The sequence below is a fragment of the Salvia miltiorrhiza genome, chromosome 1, assembly GCF_028751815.1.
Source record: "Salvia miltiorrhiza cultivar Shanhuang (shh) chromosome 1, IMPLAD_Smil_shh, whole genome shotgun sequence".
Taxonomy (NCBI): Eukaryota; Viridiplantae; Streptophyta; class Magnoliopsida; order Lamiales; family Lamiaceae; genus Salvia; species Salvia miltiorrhiza.
The window spans coordinates 67,338,311-67,355,331 of NC_080387.1; the positions used below are offsets into that span (position 1 = coordinate 67,338,311).

The 17,021-nt window shown below is 35.1% G+C and overlaps 2 protein-coding genes and 1 pseudogene across 2 annotated transcripts; 1 reads left to right on the plus strand and 2 right to left on the minus strand.

Moving 5' to 3' along the window:
• The first annotated feature begins 1,300 nt into the window (after positions 1–1,300).
• Positions 1,301–3,736, plus strand: LOC131005265 (uncharacterized). The gene is made up of 4 exons (XM_057932151.1): positions 1,301–2,378; positions 2,459–2,656; positions 2,728–2,819; positions 2,902–3,736. The coding sequence occupies exons 1-4, from the start codon at positions 1,740–1,742 to the stop codon at positions 3,593–3,595; spliced, it is 1,623 nt and encodes a 540-aa protein (XP_057788134.1). The 5' UTR covers positions 1,301–1,739; the 3' UTR covers positions 3,596–3,736.
• Positions 3,737–5,716: 1,980 nt separating this feature from the next.
• LOC131005268 (prefoldin subunit 5-like) lies at positions 5,717–7,214 on the minus strand (annotated as a pseudogene).
• A 638-nt stretch (positions 7,215–7,852) lies between these two features.
• Positions 7,853–10,518, minus strand: LOC131005269 (uncharacterized). Its single transcript, XM_057932153.1, has 5 exons — positions 10,407–10,518; positions 9,462–9,838; positions 9,234–9,372; positions 8,364–8,449; positions 7,853–8,237 (listed from the first exon to the last, which is right to left on the minus strand). The coding sequence occupies exons 2-5, from the start codon at positions 9,756–9,758 to the stop codon at positions 8,091–8,093; spliced, it is 669 nt and encodes a 222-aa protein (XP_057788136.1). The 5' UTR covers positions 9,759–9,838; positions 10,407–10,518; the 3' UTR covers positions 7,853–8,090.
• Between the last annotated feature and the right edge of the window lie 6,503 nt (positions 10,519–17,021).

Genomic DNA, 17,021 nt, shown 5'->3' on the forward strand with positions numbered 1-17,021 from the left:
GTAAATTATTGATAAAACACTAAGTAATTCCTAAAGAAGAGTACTAATGTTTGTTATTTTTCTGTCCCCACTTAACTTGACATGTTCTGTTTCTATTTTTGGTAATCAATTTTCACATGTTTTCTTTTTGAATAATTAATTTTTACAACAATAAATATGGTTCACACACATTTATATTATAATTTTGTTCTATTAAATAATTGTGTCAAAAAGAACTTAAGCCAAATGTGATGAGATAGAGGGAGCATTATTTAAGGACGGACGAATAAAAAAACATTGTAAAAGAAAAATTATATGTATTGTAACAAATTTAGAGTTACATACATATATCTATTTAATGGAAGGACGATAAAGTAATACAGTATATATGATATATATATATGTAAAATTTATTACTTACAAAAATTAGTACATCATCGGATTTCATTAAATTTTGTTTTATTTTTTTGATATATAGCTATCCATCATAAAATATTTACAATTTTGATTGATAATAATACTTATATGTTTCACAATTATTAAAAAGTAATGTCACTATTAAAGTATTTTGTCATTATATATAGTAGTATCATTTTGCTAGTAATAATAAATATGAAGTACTAATAGATTTGAGAAGCGAGACCAGAAAACATTCCCACAGGATGTATCAAAAGTGGATTTTCCATCTTCATGAAACTACAGAGAAACTCTACAACATCGGAAATTTGATAATTAAATTAAAAAAATGAGAAGTTTAGAAACCAGTTGGAACGCACTAATTGAGAACTATCATAGAAGATGGATTTGAATAGATTCAAATAGAGTTGGTGACGGTGTGACTGTGGTTTTGCATTGTTGTAGCAAAATTAAAGTCAACTAACACTACAACTCTGATTTGTATAACAAGGTTGCCTCATCCCATCTCCTTCCACATTTCACAATGTTTCCATCCACTAATTGATATTTGATGTGGTGTTATAGCTTAAACATTTTTTTTTGTGTGTGACGGGTTAAAAACGATATTTATCTATATTTTAAATATATATTTGTAATTTGTTTCATCTTAGCCCACGTTTGATTGGATGTTTTTAGAGGTTGGAAAGGGAATCAAGTAATTGAATCAATTACTTGTTGTTTGGTTTGGATAATGAGATAATCAATCACCCAATTTGTTACCCCTCAAAATAGAGGGGAAACAAAAGAAAGGAAATCCCTTACTAATGATTTCTTTCTATTGTTAACCCAAACATTTAATAAAAGTAATACTCCAATCCAACTCATTTATTTGATTCCATTCTATTTTCATTTCTCTACTTGAACCAAAGGAGCACTAAATTTAAATATGCCAATGCATGTTTTACTTCAATCCAACTCGATTGTTTTTTAATGTTTATTTTCCCCACCAACACAGATTTATTTTTTTTAAAAAAAATGTTTAGTTAAAAAATTAATTAAGAAATTACACCAGACCTCAATTCTGAACTGGACATTCGGATTTGTCCCATCTCTAATTATTTGCTGCGTATATCTTCACGAGAAACCAATTTTATATCTGGTTGTCTTCTTATTATGCGATAAAATTTGTTGGAGACAAATCTAATTTTCTTCCGAGTATAATTAACATTTTAAAGCCTAATTGAATAAAGATTTTTGTTCTGGGTTGATGATTCAACGATGATAATGATATGAAATCATTTGAGCAAGAACAATTTTGTAATTCAGAAGGGAAATTGGATTTGAAGGAAGAAAGTTGAGAAAAAATGGTTAGTTTAAAAGAGGGGGTTCTGTTGAAGCTGGTGGAAGAGATGAAAAGGAACAAGGGCGATCCAATGGAGAGCTGTGCAATCTCAAAGCCTGTGTTGTTGCAAATCAGGAGCATCATCCCCGTCCTCGAAGAAGGCGATCTCTGGCCCAGCCGCGGCTTCTTCCTCAAAGTCTCCGATGCCTCCCATGCATTGTACGTCTCCCTCTCCAAGCAGCAGAATGACATGATCCTCGCCAACAACCTCCAGCTCGGCCAATTCATCTACGTCAACAAATTGGACCCCGCCGACCCCCTCCCCCTCCTGCGCGGCCTCGCCCCCATCCCCGGCCGCCGCCCCTGCGAGGGCACGCCGCAGGACATCGCCTCGCCGCCGCCGCCGGTCCTCGGAAGGCGCGGCCGCGCTTCCGAGTCTTCTCGCAGAAAAAGCGATGGGGGTGTGAGAGCGGCTAGGTCACGCTCCTCGAGCCCCGTCAAGGCAAAAAACGGCGGCGATAGCGACGCGACGATGCCGAAGCGCGTGCCGAAGAGGCGGAGCTGGAGTGAATCGGAGATATTGGGGGTGAAGGAGATCTTCGATTCGTCGGTTGTTAAGCATGAGATGAAATTGCCCTCTCGAAAAAGCGCCAGTGCGAGTGTCAGTTTTTGATTGATTTCCATCTTGTAATTGATCGATTTTTGGTGAGGTTGGTACATGTAATTGCGTGGAAAATGCAGGCTTCGCCGGCTAGGTATGATAGCTCCGACGATAGCTCGAGCTGTGTGTCGAGAAGCAGAGCTGGTGGTGGTGGTGGTTTGGGTAAAAGAGGTAATGCCTCGCTGCATTCGTTGTGCAATGTGATCTGCGATCGGAAAGGAGCAGAAGCTAGAATATCATGGACGTCTCTTCCATCAAATTTGGTCAATCACGGCAAGGTAAGCCATGCCACTAACACAGATTATTAGTTTCTTCATTGATAAACAGAACGATGTTTGGTGAAGCGCAGGAGGTGATCAGGCAACGCGACGTAGCGTTGCAGGCCGCCGCTGATGCTCTGCAAGAGGCTTGTGTTTCTGAGAGATTGCTCAACTCCTTGAGGTGATGAAAAGCATGTTTGAGACTAGTATACAAGCAAATCCTGTTTGAAACTAAAATAGGTGATGATTTTTTTGTGGTGTAGCACAATGTCGCAGTTCCCTATAGCAGAAGGAGATGATCTGCAGCCATTCGTGGACAAGTTTCTGAATCTTGAGCATGATCTAGCTCAGAGTAGATTGATAATGCAATCGCTGCTAATTCCAAGCGCAAGCCCATTTAGAAACCAAGAAACGGAGAGCATTGCGTTGGAAAGAAAGAAAAATGCCAACGCATGGATAAAATCCGCCATTCTTCTTGACCTCTCCCCATGCCTGTCTCCCCTGACTACACCCCCGGATCCCATGAAAGCGAGACATAAATGCGGGTGCATCATGACAAGAAACAAGAGTTGTGATCTAACAGATGTTGAGATCCCTCTTGCATTAGGGTTTGACAAGGAAGATGAGGAGGAGTGCGGCAGGGGAAGCGGCCTCTGCACCGCTGCTGAGCTGGCAGCGTCGTTGCAGGATGAGTGCAAGAAGGTGCTGCTGATGTATGTGGACAGGTATCTGGAGCAGGTGGAGAGGAGGAGCTCGTTGGTGGGGTGTGGTGATCAGCAGATGGCCGGGATGATGTACAAGGTGAAAATGGTGAGTGATTGGCTCAACTCCAGTGTGAAAAGAGAAGGCGATGGGGAGGGAGACGAAGCAGAAGCTTATGTGAGGGCGAGGGATAAGATCTACGCCATCCTGCTCAAGAACGTCGAGAGGACTGCGTCCGTGGCCTTGGACCGTTGAATGTGATGTTGAGGTGGAGGGAAAATGCAATTTTGAATTTTTACTTCAGATGTTGATCTCATTGTACATTGATCACATTTTTTATGTAAATTATTAGTATGTCACATTAGCTGTAGGTGATGTTAATATTAAGAGTAACTAGTGTGTCCTCCCGTGCGATGCACGGCGAGCATCGAATTAAACGATATGTTTCAATAAATAAATAAATAAATATAAATTTAAACACAACCAAATGCAAATATGTTTAATCCGCATCAATTACTTAATGAAAATCCGAATTTGAAAACATAAAATGTTGAAAGGAAAAAACTCCTTTATATATTACAAGTCATGGCAGATAAATATTTAGCAACAAAAGTGCATAAATTTAATTTAGTTTTCCACAAATGCCAAAATCGAGTTCATGCAGGAGTGGTATGATCTTGGAGCCTTTCTTTAACAAAGTCGAGAAACAGTAATTTTTAGAATAATTTAGCAAAAGATTCAACAAAATAAGCACAAATTGATGGCCTTTTTCAATAGTGGTTTGAGTAGCCGCAGTTGGCTGCCACACCCACCCACACAAAGAGGAGAGAATAGATTAGGGCTGGCAAATCGTGCGGGTCGGATCGTTATCGGGTCGACCTGATATCGACCCGACTTGATAAGGCCAAATCCGAACACGACCTATTAAGGGAATGCTCGAACCCAACACGAACCCGACACGATTTATCTAAACCCGAACCCGACACGAACCCGATAACAATACTATTCAAAGCGTGTTGACACGACACGATCTGATTACAACCCGATAACAACACGAATTTGGAGCTGATCTGATTTGCCCAAAATAATAAAAAAATACAAGTAAATATTTAATAAAGGCTAAACTAAAGCATAGAAAGAAATCATGAATAAAAAATTAAAAATAAATATTTAATAAAAATTTAATTCTATCGGGTTACTCAAACCCGACACGAAATTATCAGGTCGACCCGATAAGGACCCGAACCATATCGTGCGTGTTACTAACCTATTAATTTCGTGTCGTGTCGAAAATTGCCAGCCCTAGAATAGATAAGTTAAAAAATAAAATAATTATATATATATATATATATATATATATATATATATATATATATAGGGTTTGGTTCAATGAAAAAGGCCTAAATGTAAGAAAGAAGAGAGAAGTAATCTCATACATTGATCTTATCTAATCTAACGGACATGATTTATTCACGCTATGTTCAACGAATTTTTTCGTTGAACATTCGTGAACATATACAATATTTTTGGGGTTCTGGGTTTCGACTCCCCATATGTTCAACGAAAAAAATCGTTGAACATGGCGTGAATAAATCATGTCCGTTAGATTAGATAAGATCAACGGATGAGATTACTTCTCTCTTCTTTCTTACATTTAGGCCTTCTTCATTGAACCTTGATCTATATATATATATATATATATATATATATATATATATATATATATATATAATTTTAAAGCTATTGTCCTGCAAAAATGCTCCATCGAAATTGATTTAAGTCACTTATGTCTTCTGCGTTTTGTCTTTTAGTTTTGGAGAGTTAATTCTAATATTAATTATTCTTTACGCCTAAAGATAAAGAAATACTAATTTAATTTGACCGAAAAATGGATCGCTGTCTATTACGATATATTCTTGTAAAATCAAGTTAGAAAAAGAAAATTAATTTAATTTGACTGCAAAATGGATTGCCGATTATTATGATATTCTTGTAAAATCAAGCTAGATGGATTGCATAATTCTCTTTCCAATAAAAAAATAAGGCATGAGCATTCAAATTCTAATTCAAAAGGTTTGCTCGCATAAAACTTGAACCAAAACATACATTAGACTTGAATGGCCAATTTTAAAAATAAAATAAGTGTAAAGCAAAATATTTACCAACTCAAATGAAAGCAACTACTAATTAGATAGCATCTGCACTATGATGCCAAGCATTAGCTTTCATGAGTTCACTGCCATATGTTCACCTTCTTTCTTAGTAACCCAATACAACCTTTTCAAAGTAAAAAATGTAGATTAGTCAAAACAAAAATTAAAGGTACATCAACATCTGAAGCATCAAGCGAGAACATATCAACTATGAAATGAGACATCAATTACAATGTTTAAATTTTTAATTGGAATTTTGAGAATTATACATATCAATGGCATAACACAATCTCAAACTAACATCCCCAAACATCGATATTCATCAGCATAGTGCAGTGGATCAAGAGAAAGAATTTAAAAAACTCTCTCTGCTCCTCTACAATCCTTTTCTTGTTACTGAAGCAAAACATATGCAAATTTAGCGAGTACCAAGATGTTATATCCAAAACACAACTATTGTGGGAGGGGCCGAATGCTTCAACTTTACTTGTAAAACCGCCCCTGCTATGCTTCTCTTTTTGCAGCCACCTCAAGAAGTTGGTCATAATTCGACTTAGGCAAAACAATTTTACACTCGCAATAATCTTTGCCTTCTACCATTAATTTCTCAATGAAATAGCCGCTGCTGAGGTTCACCAAAAACTTCTCCGCATCATCCAGCTTTCCCATCACGTAAGCGATATCATCAGTGGCACCAACATCTTCTTCCCTAGCTTGGGAGGACGAAGACGTCATGGAGGGTGGCAGAGGCGATCTCGAGGCAGGCATTGGTGGAGCGGTGTTGGTGAGACTGTTTTGGAGTAGATTGACCTACTCTTTCAACCACCTCAGGTGCTCCACGCTCATCTTCGCCAACTCTATACGCGGTGTCACCGCCATTTTTTCTTCCTGCTGCGAATTCCACCAACATCGATTACTTAAATCTTCTTATATTAAGTCTTCTTATTTTTTCTTTACGCCTAAAACAGTTTGACTGCAAAATAGAATAACAATCACTTAAATTCAAACACATCAGTATTTGCAATTAATTACTCTTAAATATAAATCGAAGCAAATAAATAAATAGAAAAAGAATCAGGTTGAAAGAGCGCACGGCAGAGCGCTGACAAATTAATCTTCTGAGACTTTCGTCCACATAACCCCTGCTGAAGATCCGCGGCGGCGAGCTTCAACGTCGGCAGCAACCTTAGGGCATGAGAGAGATTGCGAGGGAGCGAGTGAAGCATCTGGCGCACGCGCTCCACATGCTTTCCGACCTCGAAGCACTAAAGCTTGAACGATTCGGCCTTCTTCACCGTCGCCACGATTTGCTCGGATAGCAAAATTAAGAATGAGAGGATTTATGCAATTCATTTTTTCGTGTGGCTCGATTGCGTGTTGCTTCTGCCTCTATGGCTTTTGAGCTATTGTTGCTGCGGCAGCGGCCTGTGAGGACTTCATCGACATTGTTAGGGAAATTTCCCAAACCTATCGCGTTTTTTGGGGAAAAATTGAAGAAATTTACCCAGATTGGTGGAGAAGTTTCTTACTGTCGAAGAAATTTCCTCGGCAGAGGTTGAAGAAGAGAGTTTCAAATTTTGGAAATTTTTTATTTTAATGAATTCGTGGGGGAGAGAATGTGTGGCAGAGGTTGATGAAAAGAGTTACAAATTTTGGAATTTTTTTTATTTTAATGAATTCGTGGGAGAGAGAAGGTGTGAATTCGTGGGAAAGAGATATAAATATAGATACCTGTTTAATTTTTATAGTTATCTTTTTTATGGGTTAGTGGGATGTAGTTAATTATATGTGAGTTGAAACTACTGTTAACCGCCGTTAAATAATTAGTAAGATTCTGTTAGAAATTTGACGCTAAATATTTTTTTCCGTTAAACTGCTTCTTTATATAATATATAGATGTGCCACTTTTTTCAAATGGATTTCCTGTTGGCTTTTGCTGTACAGAAGCAATGCAGTATTGCGCCTTCTTTTATTTTATAAAATATTATTGTGTGCATGACTACAATCACACCGGTCTATTATGGGTGATCTAATAGTTTAGACAAAAAAAAAAGGATTATGGAGGAAAATATTCGGCTCGAATGAGTAAAACAAAATAGATCGACAACTTGATATAAATTGATATTATGTGGAATCATAGAAGCGTCGTCATTTTATAATAGTTGTGATTGAAAAATAATCTGTCATTGTTTTACTAATATTGCTATAAACAAAATTCTTAGTTGTGGCCGTTTCATTTTATAATTTTTCGAAGAAGCGGAGTTCATAAAAGAAGGAGAACAAAAATGAGGAGTGAGAAAGACGATTCAAGGATTTAAACCTAAAAGAGATTATTACAAAATATGATATCTATTTGATATATTTAAACACTATTTTTATCCTTTTTTCTTTCTCCAACAAAATCATGTAACTGTACAAATAAATGTTGAATAAACGTCACTCAGTAACCAGCCTTGCATTTCACATACAAATAACTCTATAAAAATCTACATCAAGTAAGCTGCATTTTAAACTATTTACCTAGACCACAATCTTTCAAAAAAAAAACATTCTATCATGTAAATAAACTGAGTAAAAGAATATATCTTAATTCAAACCTACTGATTCTTCTTTATCTTCAAATTGGAAGGGCGGGAGGCAGAAGATGAGGATGATTCACCACCTAAGTCAGAGGATCTGAGTATAAACAGAAGCGTCTCGACTAGCATGGCCCCGACCAAACCAAGGATGCCTCCAGCAGCACTCTATAAGGTAAAGAAACGCGACATCATTTGCCATCAAGAATAGTATGTATATGGCATAGAATACATGTAAACTAGATTCAACTGCAAATTTCATGAAGAATAAAGAAAGTGCAGAACAAAACCTACCAAGGGAGCACTTTGGCCAAACAGGGCTCGGAATGCTGCATACCCAACCAAGTATCCAGTAAACATTGTAACCACAACGTGTAATCCTGTAAGGTCGTCATGATACAGCATAATTAATAGCTAAACTGCAAGAATATCACGGTTTCAAAATCCACATTGAATCTTTAGAGGCAAGGAGAGAAGGGTTGAACTTCATGATTATGAACGGGTATGATTTAGTCAAGTTCACACATAAGAAAAGGCAAGATACGGATAATTGCCATGATCATAACTTTAAAATTTAGAAAGAACAATCAGGCAAAAGTGTTGTTTCTCTTTTCTTTACTAATAAAGTCAGAGGACATGCCGAGAAATCAAATAAGGAACAGGAAAATCTCATAGTTGAAATATAAGAATTCTATGCTACTCCTTTAGGTAATTCCCCAATCTGCAAATTATGGGTAAAATCGTGGGCAAATGCAAAGAAACAAAGTGTTTTATTAAGTATAATAGGTGCAGAGAAACACAAATATGGTTTTGCCTACATATAGACAACAATTCACAGAATATGAAGACAAAACAATATGTGTTAAAATCACTATATTTGTTCGAATTTGTCAGGATGATTACATATTTGGGTACTGTTTGAAGGGGCTGCATAGACATTATCAGTTGCAACAACACGAATTAACAAAACTCAAACTGAAAAGTAAGACATCCTAAATCATTTCATGGAGCTCTCATCATCATCATCTCTAATTATTTTCATACCTATTCTTTCTAACGTTAGACGCGACTGATCAAACACCTTGTATCTAGCTCAGCAGTTTTGAATTGAACACTTGATAATGTAAGTAAAAAAAAACAAAGAAAAAGAAACAAACGGATTACCGAAGCCTAATTGATCCTTGTAAGAAGAAAAAGGCTCATTCACAGGCTTCTTCGGAGTAATGTCCTTCACCAATTCATCGTACGCCTTCCTCTCAGCAGCTTCCTCCAGCTTTCTCAATCTCGCCTTCAGCTCCTCGCTCTATCAAAACAACCACCAAAACTCAAACACACACACACACAAAAACACATTGGAATTAGACATTCTAATCATGGAACAGATGAATCTACCTTTTGGCGAGGCGGGGGGCTGGTGAAGACGAAATTAGAGCCGGCGAGGAGAGAGGATAAATCGGGTCTGGAACCGGATTCGGATCCGAACCAGATCGTTTTTAGGGATTGATAGGGTGCGGTGGACTGGAGGCTAAGCGAGGAAGAAAGGTGTCTGAGATCCTCCGATAGATGTGGATCGGTGGAAGATGTGGTGAGGAAGGAGCGCATCGCATCTGTAACTGATATGATAAGGCCGCCTCCGCCGGCGGTGGTTGACAGTTCGGGGGAAACGGCGCCGTTGGCTTCTGTGACCATCGTAATTCTATTTCGTGTTCCCCTTTCACAGAATTTGCTCAAGAATCAACAAACAATTCTAATTCCCTTTATCTTCCGCAAATTCAAAAGGGATTATAGCAAAAAAATACATGAACTTTGACAAAAGTTGCAATTTTCACCCTAACTTTTAATTTAGCCAAAATATACATGAACTTATAATTTTTATTGTAATTTTCACCCGAGTTTGACTTCCGACGAAATTAGAGCTTAAGGCAGTCAAAAATTCCTACATGGCCTCCGGCGCGACTTCATGGCGTGACTTCGTGGCCTCCAGTGACAACAGGTCTCACCGGCGCGACTTCGTGGCCTCCGATGAAAGCAACGACTCAGGCGGCGAAAGGGCCGGGGTGGGGACGGGAGGAGTATCAATATTTTAATCTTGTGTATTTCTTTGATTTGAAAATTATGGTTCATTAGTAATTTATTTAATTAATGAAAAGCCACATTTGCGCTACATGGTTTTAATTATGCCACGTCAACGTTTGGTCAAACTAAAATTAATCGGAGCTCCATCGAGGTGAAAATTACAACAAAAATTATAAGTTCAAGTATATTTTGGCTAAATTGAAAGTTGGGGTGAAAATTGCAACTTTTGTCAAAGTTCATGTATTTATTGGCTATAATCTCAATTCAAAACCAATTACTCCATATTTTTATTCAATTTATTTCAGATAAATTGCATGAGACATGAGTTATGCTTGTATATCTCTACCAATTGTCACTAGAGATGGCAATGAGCCGAATCCCACTTAATTTTTTAGATCCAAATGTCAGAGTTTTTTTACTTAAGTTCGAATTCAGTTTAGATTTATTGGACTAAAACTCAAATCTAGATCTATCAGACTTGGATCCTTTTTTTCTTTTTTAAAATAAAGTTTAAATTAATTAAAAATTAAAATAAAATCATAATTATTGTCTAGAGTTTTAAAATCATTCAAAAACAAATAATTACATATATCCCTCAAAAAATAATTACACTAATATTCATAAAAAAATATTATAAGAATTTAAAATAAGCTAAAATATAATAATCAAGTAACTATAGCATATATAAGTAGTAGACTAATAGTTCAACAAAATATCGAAACAATTAATTTTTGTAATTGTTCAAAGACATCTTCCATGCTATAGCACTTTTCGATATCTTCAAGATTCTAAAGAAGTGAATAAGAAAATATAATGATAACACACTTATTTCAATTGTATTGTTATAAACGAGATTAAAATTATTATCATATCATTAAAATCAATTTGATCTTCATCTTCATCACAATCTTTAGTAACAGACTAACAACAGAAAAAGAACGTGTGTCTTCTATTTTACTTTGAAAAAAAATGTATGAATAATAATAATAATAATTAAATTAAGATAAAATTAAAGTATTACCTTTAATAAAATTTAGGGTATGAGTACATCTATAAGATGTATAAAATATAAATTAGTCATAAATCTTTAGGGTGTGATTTCATTATAAATAAATAAATAAATATATATATATATATATATATATATATATATATATATAGGGTGCGGTTCTAGTGAGAACCACAATTATCGTGAGAACATAAGAACCAATAAAATTACTGCATCTGCTATACAAATTAATGCATCCGCTATTAAATTTAATGCATCCAAAAAAAATAATTTTTTTGCTCCCTTCAGGATTCGAACCCAGCATCTGCATCCATCCACCAAGATGATGCATCCACCGTAGATCTTGATGATCGAATGGCTTAAAATGGTTCTATGTTCTTATTTTATTAGTGGTTCTTATTTGAACCTCTCCCTATATATATATATATATATATATATTATAATTGGATCTGTGGTCGAATGTGGATCTGGTCTAGATCTCAAAACTCCTACTTCATATCCAAATCCAAAAATTATAGCAATAGTTTAAATTTATTGGGTCAAATTTTTGCAAGGCCGAGATTTATAACTGGGTTTAGGATCCACTGTCATTCCTATTTGTCAAAGATTTTACTTCTATTTCTTGTTCAGTATAAGAGTACAAATCTCAAAATAATAATTGAAGAAAAGAGTAATATATATATTATTTTCCCAATTTGCCCCACTTTATTTCGCTCAAAAGGGACTATGGTAATATTTGAAGATGAATTCAAAAGTAGTCGAAACAAGTTCTAATTTTTTACATAATATGAATGAGTTTAAGGTTTTTTTAGGACAGTAACTTAAGTTGATTTGAAAATTAGGACAATAAATTTTGAACTTGTAAAAATAGGACGTTAATTAATAAGTATTGCACTCGCATGACATTTCTCTGTCAATTATCGAATTTTCGGACTTTTTCGCATGGACCAAGCACACGACATTTTATTTGGAGCCGTAAAAATGACGTGCTTGCCACATAATCAACCCCTCCGTGCAGGTTGTCATGTGTTTGGTCTGTGCAAAAAAAGTCTCAAAATTCAATAATTGACCCATAAATGTCCTGCTGATGTAACGATTATTAATTAGTGTCCTATTTTAAAAAGTCTAAAAGTTATTGTCCTAATTTCCAAATCAACCTAAGCTATTGTCCTAAAAAATCCTCTGACTCTAATATGAATATTGGGTAATTTTGTCAATTTGCAATACAACTACAAAATTGGTAATTAACCTATTTTATTGTAATTTGCATTTTATGGGAACAGATCAAGTGACAACTAAAAAATCTGGAAGACCTAAAATATTACCCTTGTTCATTAAAAATAATTCTAATAAGAGTCGGCATGAATTTTAATAAATATGTTTATTGCATTGTGAATAGAGAAATTTTCTATTTAAAAAGTATAATGATAATTAATTGTATTGTGAGTGGATAATAAAGTTTATTATGTGATAGATAGTATTTAAAAATAAAAAAAATTAATTTTTATGGACATCCCAAAATAATAAAAGAAGACTATTTTTTGTGGATGAAAAGAGTAAAATAGCTTGACTAGACTAGAAAAGTGGAATTTAGTGATTGTCGGCGACTCGGTAGATTGGACATGCCAGTCCGAGCCTTCAATTTGGATCAACCCACCTCAAAATCACGATGGGCTAATAAAATATTATGGCCCAATCTTGCCTAAAATTGGACCAATGTTTTAACAATTTAGGTGTGACCGCCTCCGAGATCAAAATTGGTGAGATGAATTAATATTAGAATTTAAACTGGGTTATTGACGCTTAAATACATGAACTTTGAGTTTATTTTGATTTTTTTTTTATAAAATTTTGAAAATTATCAAAAAATACATGCATGAGTTTTTACTAATTTTATTTGTTCCCATAAACTTTAAGAATTGTCAAAAAAAAAAAAAACACAAATTTTGGCTCATTTTATTTTTTCCCACGAAATATATTGTTATGAGAAAATGATCTAAGTAATTCTTTTATAATTAACTAGCTAGCTTAATTAACTTAATTAATGATAGATGACAATTATTCATGGTTGCATATTTTTTTTTAAATTAAAATATGTTTCGTAACTTAAACGACGTCGTTTTGAAAAAAAAAGAATTATTTGGATACTTTTTTATAACAATATATTTCGTGGGAAAAAACAAAATAAGCTAAAATTTGTGTATTTTTTGACAATTCTCAAAGTTCGTGAGAAAAAGCAAAATGAGTTTTTTTACAACTATTAAAGTTGGTGGAAAAAATTAAAATGAGCACAAAGTTCGTGTATTTAGGAGCCAATAATCCTTCCAAATTTAATTCATTTATATTTTAAAATTTTGTTTATGTTTGATTGCACTTTATCCTGAATCTTTATCTATATTTTAGGGGAATATATAAAAGTACCCAATTATTTCAAATTTAATTTTGATTTTACCCACTTTTTCAAATTGATTCACTCCATGACCATTTCATTTTAAAAATAATAAAAGGTACCGAACTGTGCGCATGCATGTTGCAGAACTTTTTGCTAATTTGTTTGCGCAAATTAAAGTGGAAGTGTTAAGAATAACAAATGTTATCTATGCACAATTTTTAATTGGCTGCGCAATATATTCTTTAATTTGATTCTTTGATTTTATTTTACATAGATTGTAATCTTATTATTTAATTTTATTCTTTTATTTATTTTTGCGCATAGATTTTATTCTTTAATTTTATGCTCAAACTTATACTAATTGCGCAGTGTAGATTTAAATGGGCATAGATTGAATTGCGCATAGATTTAGTTAGATATAAATTTGGAATAGGACTTATATAAGTTTGCACACAGAAGAGTATACTATGCGCATACAATCAGGGATTATGATTAAATTGCGCATACAATCTATGCACAATATAAATTTGCACATAGTATACTAATCTATGCGCAAACTTATATTTAGCATAGATTGTATACACAATTTAATCTTTGTTTGTGCAAAATAAGTTTGGGCATAGATGTTATGTGCAATTCAATTAAATAAGAATTGATTTTAATTTTTAATTATATTCTTTAATGCGCAAAATGCGCATACTGTAAACCCAAATAAAAAGGCGGAAAAATTACCGCAAAGGGGGGATTAAATGTGCAATACAACTGCGCATAATAGGCCAACAATGCGCAAACACACCCTCTGACAATTATACTCAACAGTGAAAAAACTAAATTTTTATACACTCTCAATTATTGGTGTACGAAAATGATTGGATTCACATCTATCAAGAACCAAAGATATATTAAAATAATAAAATAGTCAAGGAGTGAATCAATTACAAAAAGTGGGTAAAATCTAAATTAACTTTGAAAAATATGGGTAGAATAGAATTCCTCCCTATATTTTATCATGTATAAGATCATCTCATAAATTCATACGAGACTCTCCGACTAATTACACATTCGGAGTATCGCAATGGTGAAAAAGAAAAAAGAAACCTATCATCACTAATATAATACTCTGCCATCAACCCAAGAAGGTATATTACTTCCCAATGTTATTTTGATTTCGTAGATTTATTATTAGTATTAGGCCTGTCGATCGGTTCGGGTTCGGTTACCCATACCCAAATTTTTGGTTACCCGAATCCGAAATTGTCATATTTTTCACTAACCGTTCCCGAACCGTTGTAGGTGTTTGGTTACTCAATAACCGCTTCGGTTATTCGATTCGGATATTTGGGTATCCGAAATACCCATTTAAAAAATTAAAAATCAAATAATTTGCTAGATAGAGGATTTGAACCTTAGTCTCTAGAAAATACACAAAGCAATTTATCCACTAGACTAAAGTTTATTCTTATACTTCAAATATATCATAATTTTATTCTAGCTAAGATTCGATTTTTTTAAAATAAATAAATTAATGAATTAATAATTAAAAAATATATAATATATATATTAAATAATTTTCGGTTATTTCGGTTAACCCGTTTCGGTTATTGGTGGTGAAACGTAATCGAGTGGGTATAGATTTTACCGGTGAATTGTGATAGAATGATGAAATATACCTAGTGTTGCTTGGAGATTGAGAGAGAAGAGTAACGGGGGTGTATTCGTTGTGGATTTTCACAGACTTTAAAAAGTCCATGAAATTTAAATTCCATGGAATTCATATAGATTCCAGACGACTTTCAAAGAATTCGTGGTTGGATTTCACCTCGATTTTCACTGATTTTTGAAGACTTTACGGGATAATTTTGGAATTGAATTCCATGAAACCAGCGCCTGCGGAGAACCAGCGCCCGCTGGAAAAGACCCAGCGACCGCTGAGTTCCAGCGAGCACTGGAAACCCAGCAACCGCTGGGTTCCAACGAGCGCTCAATATGGCCTACGAAAAGACATAGCACCTTCCCAAGCTTTGCAAGAGAAGATGGCAGTGAGGCCCACGAAACATTTGCATCTGTCAGTCGCCTATTACTAACAGTAACCTTGACCAAATTTCCTGGAAGTCCATTACTAGCAACTTCTCCAGATAACTTCTTTCCTACAGAAGTTCGTGCAGATGCCTTAACAATATCAGCTGCATCCCCATTGATGGAACCGGAAGCCTTCTTAACAGATGCATTAACTTTGCTTTCATCTGTGGTAGATTTTGAAGGCTTGCTATCTTCTTTAGACGACAATCTCTCACTGACTGATTTTCTTGGTGCCTACATAATGAAGAATAACATGGAGAATGTAAGAAATATTCTTTGGTAGAACAAAATTCATACACCATATTTAACTTGAAGAGAAGCAGATGAAACAAGGACAAAGCCGAAAGCAATAGACTTTTAACAAGAAGCGCCAATACATTCATATTAGCTGCATGTGCAAAATAATTTGCACATCAATGCAGATGAATGAATCAACTTAAATCTGAATAATTGGGAGAGCCAATAACTATTAGCTGACAATGAATTTCTTCATTAATGGCAAAGATGGTCATCGGCATTTAATCCAATGCAGCGTAACAATATAGTACCATTTACTGTCAATAATTCTCTTTTATTCTGCTTAGAAGAACTTTTCTTGGTTTGTGAGTTTATGTGATTACAGGCAGTTGCTATATTTTTCTTGGTTCCAGCGCTCGCTGGTTTTCGTCAGTTGCTATACTAAGTGTGATATATGAGTTTGATTGAACGATTGCTGAGTTCCAGCGCTCGCTGGCTTCTTGCCGCGGGCGCTGGTACTCAGCGCTCGCTTAAAACTTCATGGATTTCAATTCTCGTGGTTCTTGGCCGGATTTCGTCGTGTGTATTTTTTGGATGAAAGTCATTCCGGATTTTAAGTCGATGGAATAACGAATACACCTAGATTTGTATGGATTTTAAAAAGTATGAAACGAATACACCCAGATTTATATGGACTTTTAAAAGTCTTGAACGAATACACCCAGATTTCTGCAGACTTTTAAAAGTCTGGAACGAATACACCCAGACTTTTAAAATCCATAGAAATCCATTAAATTCCAGAACGAATACCCCCCCTAAGATTGAAAGCTTGAGAGGAAAAATGTTGTAGTATTAAGAGTGAAGATAACGTAAAATTACAAGGAGCACGTAAGCAACTATTTATAGATTACACGTAAAGGGTAAAATGGTACATTCATCGCTGGAGCATGCGCCTTGCGTGGTCAAGGCCATCATAGTAAAATTGCCCTCACGCGGGAGATTTTCCCGCATTTCTGGTGATTCCTCTGGCGAAGACCGTTCCCCCGGCGAGAGCGGCTTCTCGGGTGTAGGTCGTTCCTTTGATTTCTCTGCGAGAGCCCGTTTCTCTGGTGAAGTTCATTTCTCTGGCGAAGGTGATTCCTCTGACAAAGGTGGTTCC

Coding starts and splice junctions, on each gene's coding strand:
- LOC131005265 (XM_057932151.1), top strand. CDS start 1,740: ATGGTTAGTTTAAAAGAGGGGGTTCTGTTGAAGCTGGTGGAAGAGATG. Junction 2,379..2,458: donor GAAAAAGCGCCAGTGCGAGT/GTCAGTTTTTGA, acceptor TGGAAAATGCAG/GCTTCGCCGGCTAGGTATGA. Junction 2,657..2,727: donor ATTTGGTCAATCACGGCAAG/GTAAGCCATGCC, acceptor GGTGAAGCGCAG/GAGGTGATCAGGCAACGCGA.
- LOC131005269 (XM_057932153.1), bottom strand. CDS start 9,758: ATGGTCACAGAAGCCAACGGCGCCGTTTCCCCCGAACTGTCAACCACC. Junction 9,373..9,461: donor GCCCCCCGCCTCGCCAAAAG/GTAGATTCATCT, acceptor TTGTTTTGATAG/AGCGAGGAGCTGAAGGCGAG. Junction 8,238..8,363: donor TTGGCCAAAGTGCTCCCTTG/GTAGGTTTTGTT, acceptor TTTACCTTATAG/AGTGCTGCTGGAGGCATCCT.